The sequence below is a fragment of the Sorex fumeus genome, unplaced genomic scaffold (assembly GCF_029834395.1).
Source record: "Sorex fumeus unplaced genomic scaffold, SorFum_2.1 ptg000218l, whole genome shotgun sequence".
NCBI lineage: Eukaryota > Metazoa > Chordata > Mammalia > Eulipotyphla > Soricidae > Sorex > Sorex fumeus.
The window spans coordinates 130,126-157,259 of NW_026606275.1; the positions used below are offsets into that span (position 1 = coordinate 130,126).

Below are 27,134 nucleotides of genomic sequence, written 5' to 3' on the forward strand. Positions count from 1 at the left end.
TTTAGGAGAAATAACCCAGGCTACAAAAAAAACGGGCAGGGAGGTGGTTTCACAGGAGAGTACTGGCCCTGCCTGAGCCCTGGGGAAACCCCTCTGCAAGTGATTTTTGAAATCTTTGATCTCTGTGAAAATGGATGCGGCCCGACCTGGCCTCCCTGAGCAGAGTCGCTGCGATGGGGAGCTACATGGTCACGTCTTTCTGTCTTTCTACTCTGTTCTGTCCACACCTGGCTAAAATGTGCTAGTGGGGTGGGGGTGGGGAGTGGCTGCAGGGAAGGCGCTTGCCAGCTCCCGACCGGCTCCCCAGCCGGTATTCAGAGCCAGGAGCCAGGCAAGGCTTTAAAACAAATGCTAGTGGGTATCAGCTAAAGTCATCAAAAATATCCACGATGGCTTGAAGTCTGTGGTCTGATCAAACACACACACCACCGCCCCCTCCCCAAGTGTAAAGTGGCCTGTCTGGCTCTGGTGTGGTCAGCCGGGGTCTGGTGGCCCTGGCCATGCCCGAACCAGCATTCCCAGGTGTGGTCCTCAGACCACGCTGGGGCCTTGCACCAGAGGCTCCCAGGGACCCTCGCGCCCTGGTGTGTGTCCACGGGCTCCCATGGCCCAAGTCCACGTGCAAGCCAGTCTCCTGCCGTCGCCTCTCCTGTTCTGTTGGGTGTCAGAACAGCAGAAGGCCCTCACCTGGGTGGGGAGGGGACGATGGTGAGGTCCTACTTGCAGGTTCCCCCCTCCCCCCCGCTGGCCTCCCTCCTCGCTCCGTTCCTGCTCACCTTGACCCCAGCTCTGACCCTAGGGAACTTTGCCAGTCCCGAATGTTCTTGGAGGGGTCCCTGGGTTTGGGACTGGACGAGAGTGTTCAGGAGCCCAGGTTGACAGAGGCTGGGCTGCTCCCTCTCCTGCTCCTCCCTTGCCAGGAAAGGAGGCCGGGAAGGGCAGCTGCTCACTAGCCCTCACTGCAGCGTCCAGGGTCAGCGGGTGGGAACTCCCCATGGCAGAAGAGAAAGAGGAGCCGCAGTTAGCCTCTCTCGGTATTGACTGAGATGCCTGATTTCCCCTGAGCGGGGAGGGGGCTGGTGAGGAAGTGCGGGTCCCCGGGAAGCCTGAGGCTGGGAGGGTCCAGACACGGGGCAGCGAGCAGCTGCTTCCCACCTCTCCCCCCTGCTCTGGGTCCGGGGGCTGCTGGCGCTCCCTGGAGGGGGCGTTTGGGGGGTCCATCGCGTTTCCGCATAGCCCCTCAGACCAGACCGCATCTGCTCCCCGAGGCCACAGCCAGGAGGCTTCCGGGGACCACCGAGCCCGAGCCCGCGGGGTCGGGGGTGGGCGCGGCGCGGTTGGCTGGGGCTGCGCTCTGCAGTCCGCTCTTAACTGCCCGCGCCGGGGCGAGGGTCTGGCCGCGCGCCGCCCGCGCCCCTGCCGCCGGGATGCAGGTGCAGACGACGTGTGGATTCCGGAGAAAGGCGCTGCGGGGGCCGCGGGCGGGGGTCGTGGCCCCGACGCCGCCGGCCAGAGGCTCGGTCGGGCTGCGCGCGGCCAGCCCGACCGTGCGCGGAGACCCGAGTGGGCGACCCGGCGCGGCGGCGCGGTGGGGCGCGCGGAGACGGGTTCGACCATCCAGGCGGGGGCCACCGGCACCGGGTGGGGTTGGCCCGCGTCTCCCGCACCTTCCGGTGCCCGCGTGGACTTCTGGATCTGCCTTGTCCCGAGTGTTAGCGGAGGCGGAGAGCTGACTCCTCACTCGACGGCCACGGGAGGAAGGCGTCGCGGGGGGAGATGCCACGGGCGGAAGGGAGGCGCCGCGGGCGGGAGATGCCACGGGCGAGAGGCGCCCGGAGGAAGGGAGGGGCCGCGGGAGGGAGATGCCCCGGGGGAAGGCGCCACGGGAGGAAGGTGTGTCGGAGGCGCCCGACGCCCCGGGACCGTCTGCCGGGCGCGGGCAGACGCGCCGCCGCCGGGCGGGCAGAGGCAGCGCCGCGGGGCGCCGGCCGCGTCCCTAAGCTCCCCGGGGGTCGAGTCCCGGCCGCCGAGACCGGCGCGGGGCCGGCTGGAGGCCGGTCCCAGGGGCTCTCCGTGTCGCGGGGAGCCGGCACCGGGACCCCCAGGCCGGCGCCCGGAGCCCGACTTGCGTCCGGCCCCACGCGGAGACTTTCGGCCGGTCGCGCGTCCCCCACTCGGGAGGACTTTCGACCCCTGCGCGTGGCGGGGCGGGGTCGGGCGCACGGGACGGCCTGTCCCGCCCCGTCCTGGGGAGGAGGACGCACGTGGGGGCGCGGGCGGGCGCTCCCGCGAGGTCCAGGCGGGGCGGCTGTGCTGTCTGTCCTGCGCGCCCGCCCGTGGCCAGAGCCCCCCTCGCTGCCTGCCGCGATGCGGGTCCGGCCCGAGTGCGCGCGGCCCCCGGACAGACCCCAGGGCCGGCGGGGCAGGGGCTGCCCGCCCGCGCTTGGGCTCCGGGACACGTGTGCGTGGGCGCCGCTGCGCAGGGCGCGGCTGGGCGACCGCCTGAGGCCAAGCCCCGCAGTGGACAGTCGCGGGAGAGACCCGGGGGAGCCCGCCGGCTCCCCGTCCCGTGCCCACGCGGGGACTGTCCTCCCGCCGCTTCCCGGCGCGCTCCGGCTCCGGGTCTTAGCGGCGGCCGGAAGGAGGCGGCACGTGGGCGGGCGGGCAGCGGGGGGGGGGGGGGACACTCGGCCACACCGCGGCCCCGCCGGACAGGGCCACCCCGCGGGGCTCAGGCACCCGGCGTGCCCCCGGCACGCGCCAGCCCGCCTCCGGGGTCCCCTTCGCGACCCGCGGCGCCGCCGTGGGGCCCGAGGCGTCGGGACCCGCGTCCTGCCCAGCGCGCCCAGGGCCCCACGTCGGCGAGGCGGTGCCGCCGGCCGGCCCGAGCGCCGCCGCGGAGAGCCCCGCCCCGCGCTGTCCCCGCCCCTCCAGGCCCCGCCCCCGATCGAGCCGGCCCCGCCCCTTCCTGCCGCCCGCCGCCCGCGCGCACCGCCCGCCGCCCCAGCCCGCGCCCGGGCCCCGCCCCCGCGGCAGGCCCCGCCCCCGGCCGCCGGCCCGGCCTCCTCGCGGCCAGGCCCCGCCCCGCCCCGCGCCGGCCCCGCCCCCTCCCGCCGGCCGGCCGGCCGCCGGCGCGCGGTGCCCGCCGCCCCGCCCCGCGCCGGCCCCGCCCCCGCGGCAGCCCCGCCCCTCCCCGCCGCGGCCCCGCCCCTCGCCCGCGGCCCCGCCCCCTCCCGCCGGCCCGCGCGCGCCGCCCCGCCCCGCCCCGCCGCGCCCCGCCCCGCCCGCGGGCGGCCCGAAGACCCGGAGCGCGCGGCGGCGCGTCCGCACTGGGCATGCTCAGTCGGCCGCCGGGCCGCGAGCAGGAAGCCGCCCGCGCCCGCCGCCCAGGCCCCCGGCCCGCCGCCCCCGGCCCGCCGCGCGGGGCCATGAGCGCGAGCGCCCGCCGGCCCGCGGGGCCCTGAGCGACCCGGCCCCGCAGCGCGCGCCGCGCGGGCGGGAACAAAGTGCCGGCATGGCCTCCGAGGAGCTGTACGAGGTACGGGGCGCGCAGGCCGCGCGGGGGTCGCGGGCGCGCCGGGCCGGCCCCGCCGCCCGCCCGCGAGCGACGCGCGCCGCTTCCGCCGCCGCGGCCCGGCCAGCGCGCCCGCCGGGCCGGGCCGGGCCGGGAGCGGGCCGGGCCCCGCGCGCCCCGGAGCCGCCGCCGTCGCCGCCGCCGCCGCGCCCCGCGCCCGGGTGCCCGGCCGCGGCGCGGACCCGCGGGGCGCGGGCGGCGGCGGCGGCGGGAACTTTGCGGCTGTTGGCGAAGTTGGCGCCCCCCGCCGCTCCTGTCAGCCGCGGCCGCCCGGCCGGGCTCGGGGCTCGGGGCTCGGGGCTCGGGCCGGCCGGGGGCTCGCCCGGGGGCGCACGTGCGCGCGGAGCGGAGGCCGCCGCGGGCCGGGCCGGGCGCAGGTGGGTCCGCCCGGCCGCTCGGTCCCGCCGCGGGACCGTCCGCCTCGGGGACCCCGCGTGGGGCCGCCCCTGCCGCGTCGTGTCCAGCGGGCCGCCGGCCTCTGCGGGCGCGGCGGGCCGCGTCCGTCTCTGCCACGTGGTGTCCAGCGCGCGTGGGTGCCCCACGCCCGGGACGTGTCTGCCGGCCCGGAGCGCCGTGCGGGAGCGTGAAGTTGGGGCGGGGGACTCCACTTCGCGTCCCTTCTCCTGAGAGCTGCTTGGGCGACCTGGGGTCTTTCGGAGTTCCCCTCGAACTTTGTTCCGAAAACGATAGGTCGTGGCAGGCGACTTGGGGGTGTGTGTCAGGCACGGGGGGGCGGGGGTGCCCACCGAGTCGCTGCGTCTTCCCGAGGCCTCCCCAGGCCTCTGCCGTGCCCGCCAGCCCGAGTGCCGGTCCCACCTCTGCCGCCCCCCGCACGCTCTGGTGTCTGATGCCCGGCCTCTCTTTCCTCCACGAGAGGGTCTGGTGCTCGTCTCACTCTCGGGCTCCTTTCCCTGGCGTCACCCGCTCCGCTTCCACCCAGGTTGCAGCCAGAGCAGTCTGCGGGGCACCGGACGGGACCGCCCGAAGGTGCTTGCCTCGCGCGTTGTTCACCCGGTTCGGTCCCAGGCACTGGGGCTGGATCCTGAGCACCTCTGGGCGTGGCCCCCAAACAAAACCAAAGGCCAAACCCGTGACTTGGTCTCTTCACGTCGCTGAGCAGTGCAAGGCGGGTAGAGTCTGCCCGGCGCCTGTTGTTGGGTACAGGTTGCTTTCAGAGCTTGGCTGTTTGTGGCCCAACAGCCCTCGGGGTAGATGCCCAGGAGCAGAATGGCCGGGTCCAGAGGAAGCTCTACTCTCAATTTTTGGAAATATCCCCACACCATTTTCCAGAGAGGCGGAGCCAGCCACCGTTCGTCAACTTGATCACTGACTGTTGCTGGCTCTTGTACCGACCCTCTTGCTGGCGTGAAGCGAGGTCTTACAGTCATCTTGATCTGTGTTGCCCTATAATCGGTGGGGATGAACACTTATGAATGAATGTAACTTAGTTATCTCTTCCTCTCCCTGTGTTTTGATGGGGTGTTTTTTTTTCCCACTTGTGGTTGAGCTTTGAGGATGCTTTGTCTATCTTGCATGGTGGGCTTTGCTTTCTTTGCCACCGTGGTCATCTCGTGGCCTAACCCTCTGAGGCTGGACCCTTGGTGAACCCTGGCTTTGTTTGCCTTATAGACGATGCAGGCCGATATCGAAGTCTTTTTTGTTCTTGATTTTGGGTCACACCCAGGATGCTCAGGGGTTACTCCTGGCGGGTTCGGGAATCAGATGGGGTGCCGGATTATCAAACTCGGTCAGTCACATGCAAGGCAAGAAGAGTTGAATTTTGCTTTTTCACATGAGGCTCACATACCGTGGTTGGTTTTCTGCCGTTGTTCTAGCAGTTTGTGGAAGAGGCTTGCCGGTGTGTGAACCAGCTGGCTCTACACCTGAGGGTCACCCTGTGCTCAGCTGTCTTCCATTCCTTCCAGTACCCTGTGGTTTGAATTACTGCAACTTTGTACTGAAGCTTAAAATTGTGAATGCAGCGACTCCCACCTTCCCTTTTCTCAGGATTGTTTGGTTATTCTGGGAGTTTTATGGTACCGTATATTTAGAACTATTTGTTCTGTTCTTGAACAGTGCCCTGGGGATTTGGGTAGGGGTTGTGTATCTGGAGATCACTTTGGGTAAGATGGTCACCATTGATTTCTCCAGTCCCTGAGCAGGGTTACACTTACATCTCCTTGTGTTTCCTTTCTATCAGAAGTGATTCATAATTTTCGCTAACTGTGCCTTTCCCCTTCTTTGCTGAATTGTCCCAAGACATTTGGGTGTGTTTTTGATACACTTGTAATTGGATCTTTTCTAAGTCACCATGTATTTCTCCTCCACAGCTCTGTTCACACATAAGAATGTAAGTGATCTCTGTGCATTGATTTTGTGGCCTGCCGCTTTGCTGTATAGGGTTATTGTTTCTGGGAGTTTTGGGTGGCATCTCTGTGTATAACGTCTTGTCTTCTGCAGTCGTGAGAGTTTGCTTGCTGTCTCTTGCCTGATTGCCGTGGCAGGCACAAGCAGCACCATGTAGTCGGGGTGGAGACGGCCTTGGGTAAGGGTCCTCCATGTCCCCACAATGATGATATTCCCCCAGGGCTTGTGGTCTGTGGCCGTAATCCAACTGAGAGAAGTGCCTTTAACCCCCATTTTGCTGACAGCTAAAATGGGGCGGTTTTTTTTGCGGAAAAAAAAAAAAAACTCAGCAAAATGTTAGATCTTGTCGAGTGCTTTCTCTGCATCTCTGGAGATGGTTTTATGGGTTTTGTCTGTTGATTCTCGTGCTGTGTGGCGTTAATTGATTTGCACACATCGGCTCCTCCTTGTGGCTGGGGTGAGTCCCAGCTGGCCGTGTGGGGTGTATTGTTGGGTCTGGGTTGCTGAGACTCTAGCGAGGAGCTGTGCATCCCTGTCCGCAGAGGTAGTTCAGTGACCTTGGAAAGTGTGACTGGACCCTTGATGGGGACAGTGCCATGTCTCTCCTGGGGTTTCTGTCAGCTTCCCGTTTCTTTGGACAGCTGACTGTTCTGGGAGAGGCGAGACGCAACTCGGTTTCGGCTTCCTCCCAGTGCCCCGGGAGTCTTGCACATGTGGACCCCACTTCAGGGCTGGAGTCGGCCCGTGGTAGACTGAGTCCCATCGAGTCCCATCTCTGCTGCCCTTGAGCGCCCTCAGTTAGCCAGTGCTGCTGGTGTCACCTGCCATAAAGCCTGCAGCTCATCTCAGATCCCAGCTAGGGGGCGGGCTGTTCCCCAGGTGTGCTGCGTGACAGACCGTCCTGACAGATGCTACCGTGGGGTGACCAGGCAGGCGGTCAGCTGTGGGCACTGACTGCTGCTCCAGGCGCAGGGCAGCACTTGGAGAAGGGCCGGCTGCCTGCTTGTGCAGTCCAGGGGGAGCAGGACCAGGGAGAGACTGGTCAGTCCTGCGTCCCAGATCCCCCGGCCGGCTGTGCAGAGCGGGCACGAGGCGCTGCCCCCACCCACTCCCTGCCCTGCTGGCCTGAGGGCCTTGCGTCCTCCAGCCCCTCCTGTGTCTCCCCTCAGGCTCACTCTGCAGCTCTCTAGTCAGTCCTTGCTCTGCACTTACCTCTCTCTGAGGGTGCCACACACCCCATGAGCACCTCAGGGGGAGGGTCTGTGTCCCCAAACAGGCGTGGAGATTTCTCTGTAAGTGGCCTCCCAGCGTGTGGGGGGATGTGCAAGGCCCTGTAAGAGTGTGAACGTGAGTGTGTGTGTGTGCGCGCGCTGGCGTAGTATCTGCCGTGTGTGTGTGTGTGTGTGTGTGTGTGTGAGAGAGAGAGAGAGAGAGAGAGAGAGAGTATTGGCTGCTGCTCCCTGTGGTCTGAGGGTGTGGCGGGGTTGCTGTAAGCCCTCCCTGCCCAGGCCCTCTCCCTACGAGAACAAGTGTGTCCATCCTTCCCTCAGCTGCGGGGCTCTTGTCCCTTGGCCCCTGAATCCTGGCCCACCCTTTAGCCTCCTTTCTCCGTAGAATAAAATCTCGTGTGTCCTGGAACCCTTTACAACACACGGCTCAGTGGCTCCCCTGTTGAGGAGAGTTGGCTCCTCCCTTCTCTGGGGAGCTGCCTGCTCTGTGCAGCTGGCTGCAGGGTGACCCCTGGTCTCGGCCACATGCAGCCCCTCCCATAGGTACTTCTCCTGGTGGGAGACACCCACTCTGTCCCCATTTGGACGTTTCTGCTAGCAGCATGAGCAGCTGCAGAGAGCTCCCTGCGGCCTCCGTGGCCTCTGCAGGTGCGTTCTCACTGTCAGGAACTGTTGTCCTGAGGATTCGGAGCTGTGGATATCCTGATCGTGCTTTGCGGGGCTCTTTAGCTGGGTATAAAGCACTTGGTTGACCTGAGGCCGTGGAAGGCTGCCCGTGAAGTGGGCTGCTGAGATCCTGGCAGTAAGGCTCATGCAAAGCTCTCGGCTCTCTCCTCGAGGGTCTCTGGGTGGGGGTGTGGCTGTGACCCCTGTGGAACTGTGTCCAAGAGTCCCGGGTGGGTGATCTTGGAAGGGTGCTGAGTCCCCCGCCCTCCCCTTTAGTCCCCGAACCATAGAGCTTCTCTGATACCGGTTCTGGTTCTCCTGTGCGATGCCTGGACTTGGCTGGTGAGGCCACGGGGGTCCTAACCTCCTGACCGCGTGTCCCTGGCCTCTCCCCCACCCCCAATGACTGTGACTTTGCTGCTCGGCGGCTGCTTCTGGCCGTCGGCTCCCTGGGGGTCTTGTCCATGGGGGCGTTCAGTGCTGTGAGCCCCCTGGCACTGCTCAGCCTCACGTGCCTTCATTTTAGCAAGGATATTTCCTTGTTTGAGGACTGAACAGTACATCGGTAGGGCACTTGCTTGCCTGTGGCCAACATGGGTTCGATCCCCGGCACCTCACTGGTCCCCTCGACCCATCAGGAGGGACCCCTGAGTGCAGAGTCAGGAATTAGCCCTGAAGAGAATCATTCCCACATTTCCCTCCTTTAGCTCGGGGTCAGTCAAAGCAAGGTGATTTTGTTCTCAGACACTGGAGATGGATGTTTTATGGTTTGGGATATTTGGGCCACTCTTGGAGGTGCTCAGGGACCATCTGGGGTTCTGGGATCAAACTGGGGTTTACCACAAGCACAGCAGGGTCCTGCCCCACCATGCTGACTCCCCAGCCCATCATGTGAGACTCTGATGGGTGTGAACTTTGGTTTTCAGTCACATAACACTGCCTAGGTGTAGGGGGCATGTATGTGTCCCCCAGTGCTGGAGTCCCTGAGACCTGAGAGCCAGGAGGCCTGTGGCCACCCGCATTGGAGTCACTGATGGTCCAGGAGAGTTGGGTGGGACTCACCCTTCCCGTGTCCGTGCGGACAGGCCAGTGCCCAAACTGTGACTGGTAACCAGCTTCGGGCAGTGGTCAGCACCTGGGGTTGCTCAGGGTCGTTTCTCTCACGGGGGTCTGGAAGGGCCTCCCACCCACATATGCCACGAGCCCCACCTCTCCTGGCTGCCGTCCTCGCCCCAGTGTCCCGAGGAAAACCTTAGGGCAGACTCTTGGCCAGGTTGTCTGTCACGCTGTGGCCTGTTTCTCAGTTCTCCTTCCCTGGAAACAACATTGGCACCTTGGACACAGATGCTGCCTGCGTGGTGTGGGGTGTGTGTGTGTGTGTGTGTGTGCGCGCGCGCGCGCGTGCCTGTCTGTCCCTCCCTGCCAGAGCCCTGGGATTTGAAGTGTCTCTGCTCTTGGTCTTTGTCCCTCCTGCGGTGCTGCTTGCCTGGGGTGGGTGGTCCTTTCTGTTTGGGAGTGATGAGAGACAGGTAAGTTCACGCTGACGTGCCTAGAATGAAGGTTTGAGTCCGTCTCATTCTGGAACAGCAGCAGCAAACCTGCCTGGGTTGGACTGGAGTGGAAGCACACATGGGCAGGGTGCAGAGAGTACCGGCCGACTGCTTCGTGGCTGCACTAGCGTTCCCGTCTGAGTTCAGGCTTAAATTTCATTGTTTTGGAAGCCCCTAAAGCCAGAGTCTGCTGATACTCTGGAATGGGCAGCACTCCAAATGTGCTTTGGATGTACTCTGGGGACTCCTCACACTCTGGATAATACCTCTGGTGTGCTGGGAAGGGCTGACACTATGGATGTGCCTCAGGGTACTCTGGAGAATTGCTACCTGGAAGCTCCTCACACTCTGGATAGTACTTTCGGTGCTCTGGGAACTCCTGACGCTCTGGATAGAACTCTCGATGCTCTGAGAAGCCCTAACACTCTGGAATACATTCATGATTCTCTGGGAACTCCTAATATTGTGGCTCTGTCTCCTCTTGATACTCTTGGAACTCCTAATGCTGTGATACACCTCCTTATACCCCAGGAACTGCTAACAATATGGATATACTTCTGCTACTCTGAAACTCCAATGCTTGGGCTGTATCACGTGGTTCTCCAGGAACTACTAACTCTGGATATACTTCTGATGCTCACAACTCCTAATGCTCTGGATAATTAATGTTCCTGGTACCCTGGTAATTCCTAGTGCTCTGGATATACCTCCTGATCCTCCAGGAACTGCTGTCACTGTGGGTACACTCTGATACCCGGGGAACACCTAATGCTTGGATCTACACCATGCCCTGGGAACCGCTCACATCAAAGGTCCATCCCTGACCTCTGGCAGCACCTGACTGAGAACCCTCCTCTGACCCGCTGTGACCCCACCAGCCCAAGGATCTCCCCCATCTTGCCCGCAGGACCCTGGTATGCTGCTTCCAGGCAGAGCTCTTTCCCTTGCTTGGCTGACATGCTGCTGGCTCCTCACCTGTGTTGCACCCAGCCAGCATCTTCTCCGCACCGTGGAATCGCAGGTCACAGCCACATGCTCTGACCTCTGCTCGCTGGCTGGGTGTGGCTCTGTCCCTGTCCTGCCCCAATCCCATTCCCGAGCCTCTTACTCTGAAGGCTCCTGAGTATTCCCTCACCCAGCCCTGCAAGGGCCTGGGACAGGCAGAGGGCGGGTCAGCCCGGTGCATCTCCCTTAGAGAGGAGGGGGCTTGGTAGCTGCAGGGGGCGGGGAGGGGCTGCGCCTCGCGCACTGGGAGGCACATGCCCAGCCTCCCTTCTGCCCTCCTTTGTTAGTGTTCAGTCCGCCTTCTGGGTATACCTGTCCAGTATCAGACCGGATCTCTGCTGCCTGCAGGGCACTCCTGTCAGGGCCGGGCCTCTACCCTCAGATACCCCAGAGTCTCAGTTCTCTACCCTGCCCTCAGGGTACTCATGAGTAACAGGGATACTCAAGATGGCCAGTGCCTGCCTCTGCCCTCAGGGTACTCCAGAGTACCAGTTGCCGGCCTCTGCCCTCAGGGTACTCACGAGTGTTCCAGCCCCTGCCCTCAGATGCCCCTCGGGTGCCTGGTGTGTGGCACTGGGCTGTCCTGGGCAGCTGCACCGTGCAGAGCCTCCCCTCCTTCCCCGTCCTGGGTGTGGTTACCAGGAGCGGGTCCTCCTGTGCTCACCTGACTCTGGGCTGAGCTCGCCGTGTCCGTTTCTCCCCAGTTTCATCATTGCCGCGTCTCCACGGACGATCCGCCGGGAGACCTGAGCCTTCCCTGCCAGCTGATAGGTCAGAGCGTGAGCCGTCTCCGCACGGCCTTTCTCTGCCCAAGTGGGAGCACCAGAGATGCACGTCCGGGGCTGGAGAGATGGAGGGAGCCCCGGGCAGCACCACCCTGTGTGTACGTGTGCACCCGTGGGGGAGGGCCTGCGTACGTGTACATGCACGCGTGCGTGTGGGCAGCCCAGTGACCAGATCTGTGCCTGCAGCTCAGGTCAGGCTGTATCTTCGGCAGTGGACTCGCTGCCCTGTATGCCGTCCGGCAGCTCCGATGGCCGTCACTGCAGCAGGGACCTTGGGGTGGGGTGTGTGCAGCACCCTCCTCTGGCAGGGTCGGTGGGCAGGGAGGTGGGTGAATCAGGATCTGCAGCAGCCTGGACACAGCCTGTTCCTGTGGCCCCGCTTGGCTGCCAGCCTGGACGGCCATTGTCCTCCAGCCCCAGGCACCACGGCCCCCGTCACGTCAAGGGACGTCGGACTTTGCCAGTTTAGGTAACTCCTGTTTCTTGTAAATTCCCAAGATTCTAGATGAAGTCCTGGCGAGAGGCCGCATGGTGAAAAGATGATGGGCTGTAGCCCTAGGCTCTTCCCAGTGTCCACTCCCTGGGCTGGGGTCCTCCAGGTGTCCAGAGCATCTTTTCGTCCTCATGTGAGCCTCCCGTCACCCTGTGACGTGGGCACAGGGAGAAGACGCGCTGAGTTGCTCGGGGGCACAGACTGTGCTGCGCTGGGGCCACGGCCCGTCTGACGGGACTTTCTTTGTGGTCAGTTGCCCTGACCTGTGATGTCCCAAGCCACAGCCCCACTGTGTGGACATGCTCCTTGGGGTGGCTGTTGCTAAAGGTTCCTTCCTCAGACGCAGACTTGGAGCTGTCCACATGTGGCAGGTGGGTGATGGGATTCCTTCCCATAAGGCCACGGCACCGTCGGGAGCAGCAGCTTTCCTGAGTGCCCACACAACTGCCGTCCACTCTGGTGATGGACACGGGCAGGGTGGCAGGCGCGAGTGTGCATGCTGTACGCCCTGTGACCCCACTCTGTGTCCCTGCACTCTCTGTGGACTTCTGCTGGAGAGGCCAGACCCCCGTTTGCTGGCCCGGCATCTGCCCGGTGGCCCTTGCTCAGTACGGCCGTGGGGGTGCCGTCCCTGCAGACGTCTGTGCGAGTCCCCCCACCATGTCTTCTGGCCTGGGACCTCTGAGGCGTCACCCGCCTCGCCCATGTCCCCGTGAGGTCTCACCCACGTACTGAGCAGGGTGGGGCGGTCAGGGCCTGTACCTGCTGTCTTAGGTCTGGTTTGGGGGTCCCCTGTGCCATCAGGGCTGCCGCCATCTCTGCCGCTCTGGGCGCAGGCTCATGGGGCGTGAGCTGCATTTCAGGGGAAGCAGAGTTGGGCAATCTGGTGCCAGCCCCGTGCCGGGTACAAAGGGTCTCCTGCCGCCCACAGCCAGCCCTCCCCTCCCCTGCCTCTGCCTGAGCTCCTGGTTGCCTGTTGTTTGTTGATCCGGACACCAAAGAGGCCCATCAGGGATGTGGACATTCTGAATCTGCCTGGGAGGGGGCGTCCATGGGCCCAGGCGCCCACTTCTTCCCCTCTGACCCTTGCATTGTTTCTCCCCATCTGACCCCGAGGTGACGTGAGAGGTCCCTGTGCCACTTTCTGAGACTGGCCTTGTGCTGCAGCCCAGACCACCCTGAAGCCCCTTGCCCTGGCCGTGTGGGTCAGCGGGCCCTGCCCAGTCCTGCCCCATGCTCCGTGAGTGCTGGTCGAGTGTGGCTGTGGATTTCCTGTTATCGGGGGGCAGGCCGGGTCTGTGGGTTCCTCGTTCCGCTCTTTTTCTCTTTTTGGGTCCGTCCACGTGCCCTGTGCAGGGCTTCATGCTCTCCGTCCTTGGGGAGGAGCTGCAGCTTGATTCCCCTGGAGTTGTCAGCCGTTCCATCTGGGGGTTCGTCATGGACTCAGATTTCTCCAGGACCGTGGGCATGAGGTCCAGTCAGGCTTGTCCGGGGACCTCCCAGTTCCCCTTCACAGAGACAGTGTCTGGGTGGGGGTTGCATCGGGGCTGTGCTATGTTTCAAGGTACCAGGACACTCGTCCTGCGGTCTCTGGTCGCAAGGTCACTAGTCCTGCGGTCACTGGTCCTGAGGTCACTGCTCTGGTCACTAGTCCTGCAGTCACTGGTCCTACCGTCACTAGTCCTGTGGTCACTAGTCCTCCGGTCACTGGTCCTGTGGTCACCAGTCCTGTGGTCACTACTCCTGAGGTCACTAGTCCTGTGGTCACTAGTCCTGAGGTCATTGGTCCTGCGGTCACTAGCCTGTGGTTACTGGTCCTGAGGCTGCCAGTCCTGTGGTCACTAGTCTTGTGGTCACTGGTCCTGAGGTCACTAGTCCTGCAGTCACTAGCCTGTGGTTACTGATCCTGAGGTCACCGGTCCTGTGGTCACTAGTCCTGAGGTCATTGGTCCTGCGGTCACTAGCCTGTGGTTACTGGTCTTGAGGTCGTGAGTCCTGTGGTCACCAGTCCTGTGGTCACCAGTTCTCTAGTTACTAGCCTGTGCTTATTGGTCCTTTGGTCACCACTCCTGTGGTCACTAGTCCTGAGGTCACTAGTCCTGTGGTTACTGGTCCTGAGGTTACCAGTCCTGAGGTCATTGGTCCTGCGGTCACTAGCCTGTGGTTATTGGTCCTGAAGCCGCCAGTCCTTTGGTCACTAGTCCTGAGGTCATTGGTCCTGCAGTCACTAGCCTGTGGTTACTGGTCCAAGGCTGTCAGTCCTGTGGTCACTAGTCCTGCAGTCACTAGTCTGTGGTTACTGGTCCCGAGGTCACTGGTCCTGCAGTCACTGGACCTGCAGTCACTAGCTTGTGGTTACTGGTCCTGAGGCCACCAGTTCTGTGGTCAGTATGTTGTGGTCACTAGGACGCGTCGGGGCTGGGGAGGGGCTCGCTCCCGGTGCTGGCGCCGTGCCCCCCACGCTCACGCTCTCGTCTCCCTGGCAGGTGGAGAAGATCGTGGACAAGCGGAAGAACAAGAAGGGCCGCACGGAGTACCTGGTGCGCTGGAAGGGCTACTGCAGTGAGGACGACACGTGGGAGCCCGAGCAGCACCTGGTCAACTGCGAGGAGTTCATCCACGACTTCAACCGGCGCCACGCCGAGAAGCCCCGGGAGGGTGCACTGGCCCGTGCCAGCCGCACCTCGCCCAGCAACGCGCGGAAGCAGATCTGCCGCTCCACACACAGCAGCCTGGCCAGGGTGTCCCCCAAGAGGCTCGCGGTCAGCAGGGACGCCGAGCCCAGGGCCCCCCAGCTGCTGCCTGCCGGCCAGAAGTTCCGCAAGAGCGTGGCCCCATCCCTGTCGGGCCGGAAGAACATGGATCTGGCCAAGTCGGGCATCAAGATCCTGGTGCCCAAGAGCCCCATTAAGAGCAGGACCGCGGTGGACGGCTTCCCGAGCGAGAGCCCTGAGAAGCTGGAGCCCACGGAGCAGGGCCAGGAGGACACGATGGCGCCCGAGGTGGCGGCCGAGAAGCCGGTGGGGGCGCTCCTGGGCCCCGGCGCCGAGCGCGCCAGGATGGGCAGCCGCCCCCGTATTCACCCCCTAGTGCCTCAGGGGCCAGGCCCCGCCACCGCCACCGCTGCCATGGCCACGGGGCTGGCCGTGAACGGGAAAGGTGAGTGCAGGGCCCGGTCCCCTGGGCCGAGAGAGACCTGGGTGCTCCGGGTCCCCGCGGCCCTTTCTGCTGCCCCGGGCCCTGCACCAGGGACGTCTCCCACCTCGCCTGGCCCTGCTGCCTCCCAGGGCCCCTGGTGGGTGCGGGGGCATGGGGATGCCCTGCTTTCACAGGCTCCAGGACAGGGCCCCTTAGACGGACACCTCCACAGGGCTCTCGGCCAGCCATAGGTGGCGTTCTCCTAGAGCCGTCTCCTGTCCCTGGGCCCTGACATCACCTGGGTCCTGGGGTTCACCTGCCTCCTGGGTCAGTCTTGGTTCCCGTGAGGTCTGCAGGGACGGCTACTCTGTAGAGCTCATGCCACAGCTCAGCCAGCTGCCAGGTGCCCGCTCGGCCTACCAGGTACCCACTTGTCCTAGCTGTAAGCTGTCCACTTGGCCCAGCTGCCAGGTGCCCGCTCGGCCTACCAGTTGCCCACTTGTCTTAGCTGCAAGCTGTCCACTTGGCCCAGCTGCCAGGTGCCCGCTCGGCCTACCAGGTGCCCACTTGTCCTAGCTGCAAGCTGTCCACTTGGCCCAGCTGCCAGGTGCCCACTCGGCCCAGCTGCCAGGTGCCCACTTGGTCCGGCTGCCAGGTGCCCGCTCAGACTACCAGGTGCCCGCTCAGACTACCAGGTGCCCACTTGGCCCGGCTGCGAGCTGTGCGCTAGGCCTAGCTGCCAGGTGCCCACTCGACCTACCAGGTGCCTGCTGAGCCTGGCTGCCAGGTGCCCACTTGGTCCGGCTGCCAGGTGCCTGCTCAGCCTACCAGGTGCCCACTCGGCCTGGTTGCGAGATGCCCACTTGACCTGCTGCCAGGCGCCCGTGTGGCACTGGCTGTGACGCTCTGGTGTCCCAATGCCGTGTCCCTGAGGGTGGGCTGTGCAGTCAGTTCGGGGGACCCGCCCCTTGCTCCGTTCCTGCTGGCACTCTGCCACCCAGTGCCATGCTGTGGCAAGTGTCCCTCCTACCCCAGTCTCCTGGTTCTCACTGGCTTCACTGGCCATGCCCCACCCCATCCTCAAGGGAGGTGGTATGTGACGGAGGCCGGTGAGACCCGGCCTCCTGGGGCTTGGTCTCCTCAGAGCTCACACAGTGTCACCCAGGGCCATGGTCCGAAACTCCTCAACCCTCAGTGTCTGCCTTGTGTCAGCTGGGCTGTGGACCCTGCCCAGTGACCTTAGAGGAACCTCAGGAAGCCGTGGGCACCGCTGTGCTGGGTCCACACCTGACTTGGGAAGAGAGATGTAGACATGGAAGTGGGCGCTTCAGAGCAAACAATGCATAGGTACATGTGTGTGCGCAAGGGTCATGTATGCGAGAGGTGCACAGGGTCATGTGTGTGTGAGAAATAGGCATGGAGTCGTGTGTGTGAAGTGCACAGGGTCATGTGCGCATGCGTGTGCATATGTATGCATATGGCACGTGTGTGAGGGTGCATTGGGCCGTGTGTGTGCATGACCCTGTGCACAGGGTCATGGGTGAGAGGTGCACAGGGTTTTGTGTGTGCACGTGTGCATGTGTATATGCACAGGTCACGCGTGTGAGGCTCATGGGCTGATGTGTGTGTGTGCGCTTGTGTATGTGAACAGGGTCACATGTGTGAGAGGTGCACAGGGTCACGTGTGCATGTGAGAGAGTTGCATAGGATTGTGTGTGTAGGGAAGACTAAGGTACACAGGATCACATATGTAAAAGGTACACAGGGTCATGTGTGTGTGAAGAATAGACAAGGTTGTGTGTGTGTGAGAAGTGCATGAGGTGTGTGTGTGTGTGTGTGTGTGTGTGTGTGTGTGAGACACCCCCACCCCTGCACCTGTGATCGCCACGTGCCTTTGGCCTGGGCTTTGGGCTAAGTGTGTGGTGGTGGCAGACGGGGCAGCACGTGCAGGGCACAGCAGTGGCTTGTCTGCTTGGGCCCTTTCTCCCTGGGGAGTCGGGCAGGATGAGCAGCCACGTCCGCCTGCCATGTCTGCGGCTGGCAGGGAGCCCGCACTGTCCGGGGGACAGGAGCCGTGTCACCAGCACCAGCCTGTCTTCGCACGCCGCAGTGCACAGGTTCAGTGTGGTGGCTTCCATTTCACTCCCACAATGGGCCTCGGCACAGTCCTGTGGAGAACGTGGGTTCTGGAGCCTCCTGTGGCTCTGACGCGATTTGCCCTGTGACAGCCGGCACACGCTCTCCGGCCCTTGTCCACGCTCTGAGGCACCAGGGGTGGGAGGAGGGCTGACCCGGTCGAGAAGTTGGGGTTTTGTCTCGGTGCTTAGGGCTTGCTCCTGGCGGACACTGCGGAACAGGGAGGGAAGGTGGGTGTCACACACGGTGCAGGGCTGCCCAAGCGGGGCAGAGAAAGGCCCCCATGCACACGCTTCCTCAGCCAGAGCTGGTGCGGAGGTGTTTCCCATCTGATGCGTGGGGTCACTCAGGTCAGGCCCTGTCCAGCCTGGTGAGGGCCTGATGCCCTCTGTCACACTGGGCAAAGTAATTCCAACTCCTGATGCAGCCCCTGCCCTGCCATGGGCACCACGCAATGTCCACATCCCCCGGCCCAGCTATGCAGTGTCCACCGTCCCCGTCCCCTCCCATAGCCACAGCCATCCCTGGCCATGCAGTCTCCACTACCCCCCCCCCCACACACACACACAAACATACACAACCACAGCCTTCCCTGGCCATGCAGTGTACGCTATCTCCCCCCCCCCCCCGCCGCCGCCACAGCAATCCCCAGCCATGCAGTGTCCACCATACACACACACACACACTCACACACACACACACACACACACACACACAGAGCCACTCTATCCCTGGCCACGCACTGTCCCCCCAACATACAGTCACACTGTTCCCAGCCACGCAGTGTCCCCTAACCCTGACAGAGCCACACTGTGCCCACCCCTACACACAGCCTCGGACTGGGGAGTCCCACCCATGGGGTGTTGTCCGTTCACTGTGCTGGGGCCTCACGGGGGGATCCCACTGACCCTGCAGGCCAGGGGTTGGGGTTCACGTACCTGGGGTTGGGTGCGGGCGGCTGCCGCGCCCCTCGCTCCAGCACAGCCGGAGGGCGACTCCCCGCCAGAGACCTTGCGACCGACCGGACTGCGGCGCCCTCGGCCCGCTCTCCCACAGGCACGTCGCCCTTCCTGGACGCTCTCACGGCCAACGGCAGCAGCCTCCAGACGTCCGTGGCCGGCGTGGCCGCTGGCAAGAGGAAGTTCCTGGAGGAGCGGCGCGAGCAGCCCTTCGACAAGCGGCTGCGCTTCAGCGTGCGGCAGACGGAGAGCGCCTACCGCTACCGCGACATCGTGGTGCGCAAGCAGGACGGCTTCACACACATCCTGCTGTCCACCAAGTCCTCGGAGAACAACTCCCTCAACCCCGAGGTGAGCCGCTTGGCCAGACCCGCCACAGTGCTGGGTCGTGGGGCCTTCGAAATGTTCCGGGCAGGTTGGTCAGGGTCGTTGACTGCTCGGAGGGGCCCGGCAGCTGGGTCAGGAGCTCTGCCCAGCAAGGTGCCTACACGGGGCCACTGGGCTTCAGCTGGGCTTTACTGGGCTTTCGGCGCCATCCGGACCTGGGTGTGGCCGGGCTTGTCCAGGGAGCCCCAGACCAGCTTCCCAGGCAGACTCCTGAGCACTGAGCTCAGCACCCCGGGGTGCCACGTGCGGGACACCCTCTGTCCTCACACCCCCTGCAGACGGGTGGGAGGAGGGCTGGTGGCCACCCGACCTGTGCCTGCCTCCAGGTGATGAAGGAGGTGCAGAGCGCCCTGAGCACGGCAGCCGCCGACGACAGCAAGCTGGTGCTGCTGAGCGCAGTGGGCAGCGTCTTCTGCTGCGGCCTGGACTTCATCTACTTCATCCGGCGGCTGACCGATGACAGGAAGAGAGAGAGCACCAAGATGGCAGACGCCATCCGGTAGGTGCCCACGTCCGTGGCCCTTGGTGCCAGCACAGCGGGTGGCTGTTGACCCCAGGGAAAGGTCAGGGTTCGTGTGCCACCCTGGGCATGGGGGCAGGCCCCGGGCAGGACACAGGCTTGGACGCGCCTGAACAGCGTGAAGGTTCTGGGCTGAAAGCCCCGAATGCATGGCCCGGGCATGTAGTGATGTCAGCTCTCTGGGCAGCAGAGGGCCCTGCCTCGGTGCCCCTGACCCCTGCTACCCCACCCCGCACCCCAGTGCAGGCCAGCTCCACTTGAGGGAACCCGAGTCCCTGCTGGAGGGATTCAGCCTCCCGGCTCCGCCTTCCTGCCCTCCCGGTGGCTGTCACCACCTCCTGTTCCTGCTGTCCTCTGGGTGGCTGACCCTCTGTCCCTGGCCCAGGGGGCAGCTCTGGGAGGGCCCTGCTTTTCCTGTCAGCCAGGAGCTGCCAGAACACTGGGGCCTGCGTGTGGGGAAGGTGCTGCATGTGTTGGAGCTGGCATAGCAGACACGCTTCCAGATGCTTTGGTGACATCACACACATGCACGTGACCAGGCCCACTCCGGTGTCCATGCACTCCAACATGCACACATAGCCATGTGAGTTGCCACATACACTCACACATGCATGCTTAATACATGCATACAGATATGCAACACACACATGCATGTCCATGCACTTATGCGCACATATACACGTGAACTCCCCACATAGACATGCAGGCACATGTACACATAATCACGCTACACACACATTCACGCACACATAAATACACGTACTCATTCATGCACTCAAACGTGTGTGTGCACTCGTGCATGCATGCTCATACATCATGTACACACGCATATACACATGCTCCCATGCACATACACGTACGTATGACATGTACATGCACGCACTTTCCTGTGCCCCCGGGAGCTGAGCAGCAGCCCTGGGGTGTCCTGACCTGTCTTCCAGGCCCTTAGCCCTGACAGGACCCTGAGCTGCCCTTGGCCTGTGTCCCCAGGGGTGGGAACTTATATCTGTCCTCGCCTCCCTGGGCCCATCCCACCCCGGAGGGGGTGGCGAGAGCAGTGGCAGCAACACAGGACACGCCAGCGCCCCCAGACTAATGTCAGGGCCACTGTGCCACTCCCCCACAGCTGTCAGCTTCTGTTCTCCCCTTCCTGGTCCTGTGTTCACGGGTGTGTTCCTGTGTGGACACAGGCCTTCTGGTCCCGCCGCATGGTGTCATCCGAGCTCGGGGCAAGGCCCGCATGTGGGCGGCAGGGAGGGGAGAGTCCCCTGCAGACCCTGGGGCCTCTCCTTCCTCGGGCAGCCATGCCGGCACCTTCCGTTTGCAGGAGACAGTCCAACGCCGGAGGCCGGGCTGGGGGCCACCCGGCTCCGAGTGATTCCCTGTTTGTTTCTGTTCAAGAAACTTTGTCAACACCTTTATCCAGTTTAAGAAGCCGATCGTGGTGGCAGTCAACGGCCCTGCCATCGGACTCGGCGCGTCCATCCTGCCGCTGTGTGACGTGGTGTGGGCCAACGAGAAGGCCTGGTTCCAGACGCCCTACACGACCTTCGGGCAAAGCCCAGACGGCTGCTCCACCGTCATGTTCCCCCGGATCATGGGTGGCGCTTCTGTGAGTGCCCTCCCCGCCCGTCTCGATGACTGCAGGCCCCTGGCCTGTGCCCTGCATGTGTGACTGTCTGCAGCCAGCTGCTGCCTCGGGCTCCCATGTAGCTAGTGCCCTGCCATGGCATGTTTTGCACACACATGTGTGTACCTATGTGTACACTAGCATACTCGCAAAATGTTGGCATGCGTGCATGCACGTACGCAGTAGCACACAAAACCATGTCCGCCATAACCTGCCGTGCATGTGCACACATGCAGACACGCACATATGTGAAATGTCAGCAGGCAGGCCCCCACAGGGTGCGCATGTGTGTACACACAGGTACACATGTCCACACAGCCACGCTTCCACTCATACACATACGGTCACGTGCACACACAGGTGCTCACTAGTACACACCTACAGTGCACGCACATGCATGTACGTGCGGCCCTTTGCCTGCAGCCCATGGCCATTGGACTGGGAAGGACTGCGCGTGCTCCCCTCACTGCCGCTCCGCTCCCACAGGCTAACGAGATGCTGCTGGGCGGGCGAAAGCTGACGGCGCAGGAGGCCTGCGGCAAGGGGCTGGTGTCCCAGGTGTTCTGGCCCGGAACCTTCACCCAGGAGGTCATGGTCCGCATCAAGGAGCTGGCCTCCTGCAACCCCGCGGTACTTGCACCCCGTTGGCACCCACCTTCCCCCGAAAGGCCCAGATGAGAGGGGTCCCTTGCCGGCACGGGGGTGGGCGGGCCCTCGGTCAGCTGCACTGCAGCTGTGGGAGACAGTGTGCAGTGCCCTGGGCGGGAGTGCAGCCCTGCGGCCGCCCTGACCCTGTGTCTGCAGGTGCTGGAGGAGTCCAAGACGCTGGTCCGCTGTAACCTGCGCTCGGAGCTGGAGCAGGCCAACGAGCGGGAGTGTGAGGTGTTGAAGAAGATCTGGGGCTCGGCACAGGGCATGGACTCGATGCTCAAGTACCTGCAGAGGAAGATCGACGAGTTCTGAGCTGCGCCTGTGCGGGCAGGGCAGGCAGCCGTGTCCGCCGGCAGTTCTGACGTGCTGTGACTTTAAAATAAATGCCTGCGAGCTCCTTGCCGGAGTCCTGCTTTGGTACTTGACAGCACTTCCCAGGCATCAGCGTCGGGAACGCAGCCAGCAGCCGCACTCGCCGACAGTCTCGTTTCCTCCTAGACCCAGAATCTAAGCCTTGCGCGGGCAGGCGCAGGAGCCACACAAGGGCTTGGCCTCCGCCTCGGCCACGTGCTTCCTGGGCGCCAGCTCCCCAGGCCGAGGGAGCCTGGGCTCTCGTCTGCAGTATTAGCGAGTGACGGACACTGCGCAGGGCCTGGCCTGAGAAGGCGCCACACTGAGGTGTTGCTGGGTGAGAAACGCGACTTTATACGCAGTTTGGGTTTTGTATTTGCAGATATGATTGATGTATTACACCAAAAAAAAGTATTTTTATGTTTATAAAGTGTAATTTTTAGGTTCACTTAGAATATATTTTATTTAATAAGTTAAAATTCTTGGGGCACACTATGAAATGCAGAAACTCCTTTTTAAGAAGAAAAATCGCTACCTTCCTTCCTGGCATGTGTCCTCGAGGGGCTCCCCTGGCCCCGGTGGAGTCGATGGTCAGCAGACACACAACTTGACCTTCCGGAAGCTGGGGCTGGCCCGAGCCGACACTCTGAGCTGGCAATCATTGAATGTATGAGAAATGAGACGAAATCCAAACCTTATTTTTGTACAGTTTTGAAGTTGATACGTAGACCCGACCCCTTCCCGGCACGGGCCGGGCAGTATTTTTGCATCTGTGGGCTCTGCTTTCGTTGAGTAGTTTGAGCTATATATAAACTGTACAATCTGTAAAGTTTTTATAGAATATTCAGCTGTGAAACTGGTTAAATAAACTAATATTTCTTAACACACTTGGGACACTCAGGCTTCCTGCATGGGCATGTCTCCGGGTAGGGGTGGGGAGCTCCCCTCGGTGAGGAGGGGCTCTGCCCTCCGCCCCAGCCTCCTTGCTGGGGCCAGGCTGGTCTGCACAAACCATGACAGGCGAGTTTTGTGCTACCACATGGTAGAGCTGTGAGCCCTGCTCGAAGCAGGTGTGGCCAGAGCCTGCATCCCAGGCATCACCAGGAGGGTGTCCATGGGGATGGATGGAGCCTGCCTCTGCTCCCCGCAGTCCCCGCACCAGGCTGAACCCACAGGAATGGTAGGCAGCTGTCTGCACTGCCCTTGGCTGTGTCCACAGTTGGACCCCGGGTCCAGGCACTCACCAGCACCCGGCAGTGGCCAGTGCTCAGGTGGACGTGGTCCCTTCCTGCCAGCCTGCCCACTCCATGTGAGATCTGGCTTATGGGCTGAAGCTTGCTGTGTGCCTGAGCCCCAAATCTGACCCCCAGAAGGCTGAGGGGGGTCTTTCTAGTCCAGCGGCCTGTGGAGTTCAAACCCCACTCGGGCTTGAAGCGCTAGTGTGGTGGGGGAGAGCGCAGGGCCACGCAGAGACCACAGCTCCTGAGCGCTGGACAAACATCTCAGCAGCCTCTGCCCAGCCATCGAGGTGTGTGGCGGGCAGGGCTAGCCCCAGCAGCTCTTGTTCTGGTCTTGCAGCGAGGTGTAGACACGGAGTCAGACGGCAGTCACCACAGGACCCGCAGAACAGCCTTTTTATTGGTCTTTAAAGCAGAAACCGGCTTTGGTACTAATGTGGCCGGCCTCTCCCAGACCCCTTCCCAGGGAAGGCCAAACACTGCTGCCACTATGGATGGCAGTTCTGAAAGGAGTCTGATGCTCAGGGCTCACCCCACCTTCTGTCCTGGGCCCTTCCAGGGACCCTTTCCCTCTGCTAGTTCTGCTGGCAAACTCCCCGTGGCGTGCCCAATATGCCAAATACCAGTAACAATGATGGGTCTCATTCTCCTAAAGAGCCTTGAATATAATCTCAGGGCTAGGATGAAGGAGACGTTACTGGGGCCTGCTCGAGGCAATCGACGAATAACAGGGTGATTTGTGAGTTCTGCTGCAGGCATCTCCCCACCGTCAGGGTCCAGCCAGCTTCCTTCTGGACTCCTGCCCCCACTGTCCAACTCACACACCCGACACTCTTTCCGCTTCAAACTCAGGGACATGCCAAGTCCACAGGCCCGTTAGCCCTGGGGGTGCTCAGAAGGCTGCCAGCTCCTCCACATGTGGGCCCCCAGGACAAGGCTCCAGTGCAGGGGACACACGGGACGCCAACAGGGCAGCTCTGGGCCAGGCTGGGGTGCAGCCCCTGTGGGGCCAAAGCCCATCTAAGAAACGTCACTTCCTTTGCCAGCAGACACACACCCTCAGCCATCAGATCCAGCAGTCCTGGGAAGTGCCTCAGGCTGCACTCTAGGGTGGACACTCGTCCCTGGCGCCGACGGCCATCTGCAGCCAGTAGTCCTGGTTGCTGAAGATGACAAAGCTGTACAGGTGGTCGCCGCTGCCCCCAAAGCCGTGCTCGTCTTCACCCCAGGACACGGGGCTGTCGGCAAAGCCTTGCACGGAGAGTGCGACCCACGGGGCCAGCTTAGGCTCCTCAAAGTAGAGGCTGCAAGAGGTGGGCGAGAGGGAGGGAGGGAGGGAGGGAGGGAGGCCCCTCAGCCAGGGAGTGGGGGGTCGAAGCAAGCGGGGGCAGGGGGTAAGGGGACGGGGGTAGGGAGGGGCAGGGTCGTGGATGAGGGGGCAGGGAGAGGAGAGGGGGGACTGCTCCAGAGAGGCGGGGCTGGGCCTGTCTCAGCAGGAAGCCAGGTCCTCAGTTTCCATCTCAGGGATGCCGGGTGTGCCCTGCCCCCCACACGCTAGGGATCCTGCCACGAAGGGCAAGGGGGGCTGAGGCCCTGCCCTGGCCCCCAAGGGAGCACCATCCACCCATGAAAGCGATCCAAGGGCCCCCAGGCCTGCAGCCCCTCCTCCCCCCCCGGCCTGCCTCTCACCGCAGCTGCTCCAGCAGGGCAGAGACCTGGGCCGGGAGCAGGAGGCCCGTGAGGGTACACACGGAGGCCCTGGCCGCCACCGTGCTGGGCTGGGGACAGCAATAGGTGGAGACAAAGCTGTCGGGCTCGTTCTTCCTGTCGTGGACAAACAGGGACAAACTGCTTAGCTCCACGGCCCAGCCCAGCCCAACACCCATGCCCTGCGCCCCACGCACATCTCTGCGCCGCTGAAGACGGCCCCCAGCCACTCCAGGAAGTCGGGGGCGCTGCAGGAGCCCCCCAGCTGCCCCCGGGGCTCCCCGCTCTGCAGCACAGGATACTCCAGCTCGGCCACAGTGCTCAGGACCACGCGTGGCTGGTGCTCCCGGATCTGGTAACTGGAGAAGTAGGACATCATGGCCGAGTCTTCTGCCCCTGAAACAGACCCAGAAGCCCATGTGAGGGGACCCCAGGGGGGCCCCAGAGAGCCCCCCACCCACGGCAGGGCACATGTGGCTGTGTCCCGCCCCACACCCGCTTTGCCTCAGCTCTCCTAGAGGAAGCTGAACCCGACGTTTCCAGCAGAGTTGTGAGCATGCGGGGTTCTCTGGGTGGGAGGGGCTCACACGCCTTAACATGCATGCGCACACCAGAACACACATTTCCACGCGCCCATGCGCGCACCCCCCACATACACACACACAACCCCGTATCTGACCGGCCCGGGCTCTTCCTGGCACTCGTCCTGCAGTCCCAGGCCCACCTGCAGGGTCCCACGCCAGCAGAAAGTCGAACTTCAGTGGCTTCTTCTCCTGGAAGGACCAGCGAACCCTCTGCGATTTCTTTGAAGCTGGGTTCAGGAATAAATCCAGGAGATCAACAGCAACGACTGCAAGGCCAGAGAAAGCGTCTCCTGGCGTCTGGACGCAGAGGGGAGGGGCTCTGGGGACCGGCGAGCGGGTGACAGAAGCTGGGGCCATCGCCGGGCTCACTCACTGAATTTCACGGTGTTCTTGCCAGCGTGGCGGGCCGGCCGGCCCTGCAGCCCCATCTCCTCATACGTGTCTTTATCCAGGGATAAGATTAACTTCCCTACAAACCAAGTAACAACGACAAGAGCAGAGAGGGCTAACACAGATGCACAGGGCAGCTCAGCACGGCGCTGCATGGGACAGCCCCCCTCAAAACCAAAACCAGGAAAATAAACACCACCCGTGTTCCCGGGAAAAGGAGGGCAAGCCGGCAGATCAGAGCATGGACACAGGGTCCTGGCGTCTGGGCATCTGACAGGGTGCTCAGGTCAGTGGAGCCAGAAACCCTCATACTTCCGGGGAAAGCTGCCCAGGCAGGGAGGGGGAGGCCCCAGGCTGGCCACAGGCGCTGCAGCCCTGGTGGCGCCCAGCACCGCGGGAGGGCACCTGTGACTGCTGGCTTGGACAACCGGCAAAGTGAGAACCACAAGCTCGGGGACTGTGCAAAGAGCCAGGGCCTGGCCTGGCCTGCACGGGGTGTGCGGGGAGGGGAAGAGCCAGGTGAGGTGGGGGCGGGGCGGTCACCGCTGGGCAGCAGGGCGGCGGCGTTGTCCTCATCGATGCTGGTGTTGAAGCTCAGGGCGTAGCAGGACCCTGAGGGGGAGCCGGAGGAGGCGAGTGACTCACCGGGCCGGGCCGGGCCGGCGCCGGCTCGCTCTGGACAGCGCTGCCTGCCCAGGGGCAGAGGAAGAGGAGGCCCGGCGGGGAGGCCCACGGGGCGTGCAGGCGCCCACCTGCAGCAGGCCGGGGGAGGGGCAGCTCGGGGGCCGCGACACTCACCTCCCCGCACGAACGTGCCGATGAATCCCGGGGCGAGCAGCTCCCACAGCGGCAGGGCCCGCACCGAGAAGTAGGGTCCGGCCCGGGCGAGCTGCGCCCGCAGCGCCTGGGGCAGGAGGCCGCACTCGGGCACCAGCACGGACACCTGCGGGCGGCCGGCAGGACGGGGGTCGCGGGCAGCCCCGCCCCGGGCCCCGCCTCGGGCACTTGGGTTTGTGTTCGGGGCCAGGCCCCGCGGCGCTGGGGGTCCGCATGGGCTCCCGGGGGCCGCGCGGCCGCACGTGCCTCGGCCCAGACACCACGCGCGACGGGCGCGCGGCGCACCCTGGGAGTTGTGGTTCGCGGCGGCGGCGGCGGCGGTCGCCCCGCGGCGAAGAGACTACCGCTCCCAGCATGCCCCGCGCGGGCCCGCCCCGGCGCGCGCCTCCCGCCGGCCGGGCCCCCCAGCCCGTCCCGGGCGCCCAGCGCGGCCACACTCACCCTGTAGTTGTAATGGTGCGTCTCCACGAGGTGCCGGTGGCGCGACTTCTCGTGGCCGAAACTGGACTTTTCGCAGACCAGTAGGTGCCGCGGGACCTCGCGCAGCCGGCGCACCGTGGCCATCGTCCTCCCGCCAGGCCGCCCCGCGCGCCGCCCTCCAATCCCGCCCCGGCCCGCCCCCCGCGGGCACCGCCCCCCACGCCGCTCTCCAATCCCGCCCCGGCCCGCCCCCCGCGGGCACCGCCCCCCACGCCGCTGTCCAATCCCGCCCCGGCCCGCCCCCCGCGGGCACCGCCCCCGCGTCACCCTCCAATCCTGCCCCGTCCCGCCCCCGCCGGCACCGCCTCCCGCGCCGCGCTCCAATCCCGCCCCGGCCCGTCCTGGGCGGCCCCGCCTTCAAGCGCCGTCCCGCCCACCAATCCCGCCCCTGTCCGCCACGCCCCTCGGGCTGACTCTCTGAGGCCCGCTGCTCGGCGCGCGCCGGGACCGGAGTGAG

The 27,134-nt window shown here is 63.8% G+C and overlaps 3 protein-coding genes across 3 annotated transcripts in view; 2 read left to right on the plus strand and 1 right to left on the minus strand.

The window, feature by feature from the left end:
- Positions 1 to 575: 575 nt before the first annotated feature.
- FARS2 (phenylalanyl-tRNA synthetase 2, mitochondrial) overlaps positions 576 to 27,134 on the plus strand; it is a 60,973-nt gene continuing 34,414 nt past the window's right edge. The window contains exon 1 of the mRNA XM_056108491.1: positions 576 to 588. The gene's annotated coding sequence lies outside the window, so the exon portion shown is untranslated. The remainder of the gene's footprint in view (positions 589 to 27,134) is intronic.
- CDYL (chromodomain Y like) lies at positions 3,434 to 21,960 on the plus strand. The gene is made up of 7 exons (XM_056108488.1): positions 3,434 to 3,538; positions 14,156 to 14,828; positions 18,000 to 18,253; positions 18,616 to 18,788; positions 20,211 to 20,421; positions 20,926 to 21,069; positions 21,244 to 21,960. Exons 1-7 carry the CDS (start codon positions 3,515 to 3,517, stop codon positions 21,400 to 21,402), a joined length of 1,638 nt encoding a protein of 545 aa, XP_055964463.1. The 5' UTR covers positions 3,434 to 3,514; the 3' UTR covers positions 21,403 to 21,960.
- Positions 23,099 to 26,785, minus strand: RPP40 (ribonuclease P/MRP subunit p40). Its single transcript, XM_056108492.1, has 8 exons — positions 26,639 to 26,785; positions 26,159 to 26,303; positions 25,904 to 25,972; positions 25,344 to 25,439; positions 25,111 to 25,236; positions 24,584 to 24,782; positions 24,369 to 24,503; positions 23,099 to 23,983 (listed from the first exon to the last, which is right to left on the minus strand). The coding sequence occupies exons 1-8, from the start codon at positions 26,759 to 26,761 to the stop codon at positions 23,785 to 23,787; spliced, it is 1,092 nt and encodes a 363-aa protein (XP_055964467.1). The 5' UTR covers positions 26,762 to 26,785; the 3' UTR covers positions 23,099 to 23,784.

Excerpts from the sequence above, each read along its gene's own strand:
- CDYL (XM_056108488.1), top strand. The coding sequence starts at position 3,515 with ATGGCCTCCGAGGAGCTGTACGAG. Across the intron at positions 20,422-20,925 it reads GGATCATGGGTGGCGCTTCT|GCTAACGAGATGCTGCTGGG; the intron begins GTGAGTGCCCTC and ends CCGCTCCCACAG. Across the intron at positions 21,070-21,243 it reads TGGCCTCCTGCAACCCCGCG|GTGCTGGAGGAGTCCAAGAC; the intron begins GTACTTGCACCC and ends CTGTGTCTGCAG.
- RPP40 (XM_056108492.1), bottom strand. The coding sequence starts at position 26,761 with ATGGCCACGGTGCGCCGGCTGCGCGAGGTCCCGCGGCACCTACTGGTC. Across the intron at positions 26,304-26,638 it reads CGCACCATTACAACTACAGG|GTGTCCGTGCTGGTGCCCGA; the intron begins GTGAGTGTGGCC and ends GGCCGCCCGCAG. Across the intron at positions 24,783-25,110 it reads GCTGGCGTGGGACCCTGCAG|GGGCAGAAGACTCGGCCATG; the intron begins GTGGGCCTGGGA and ends GGTCTGTTTCAG.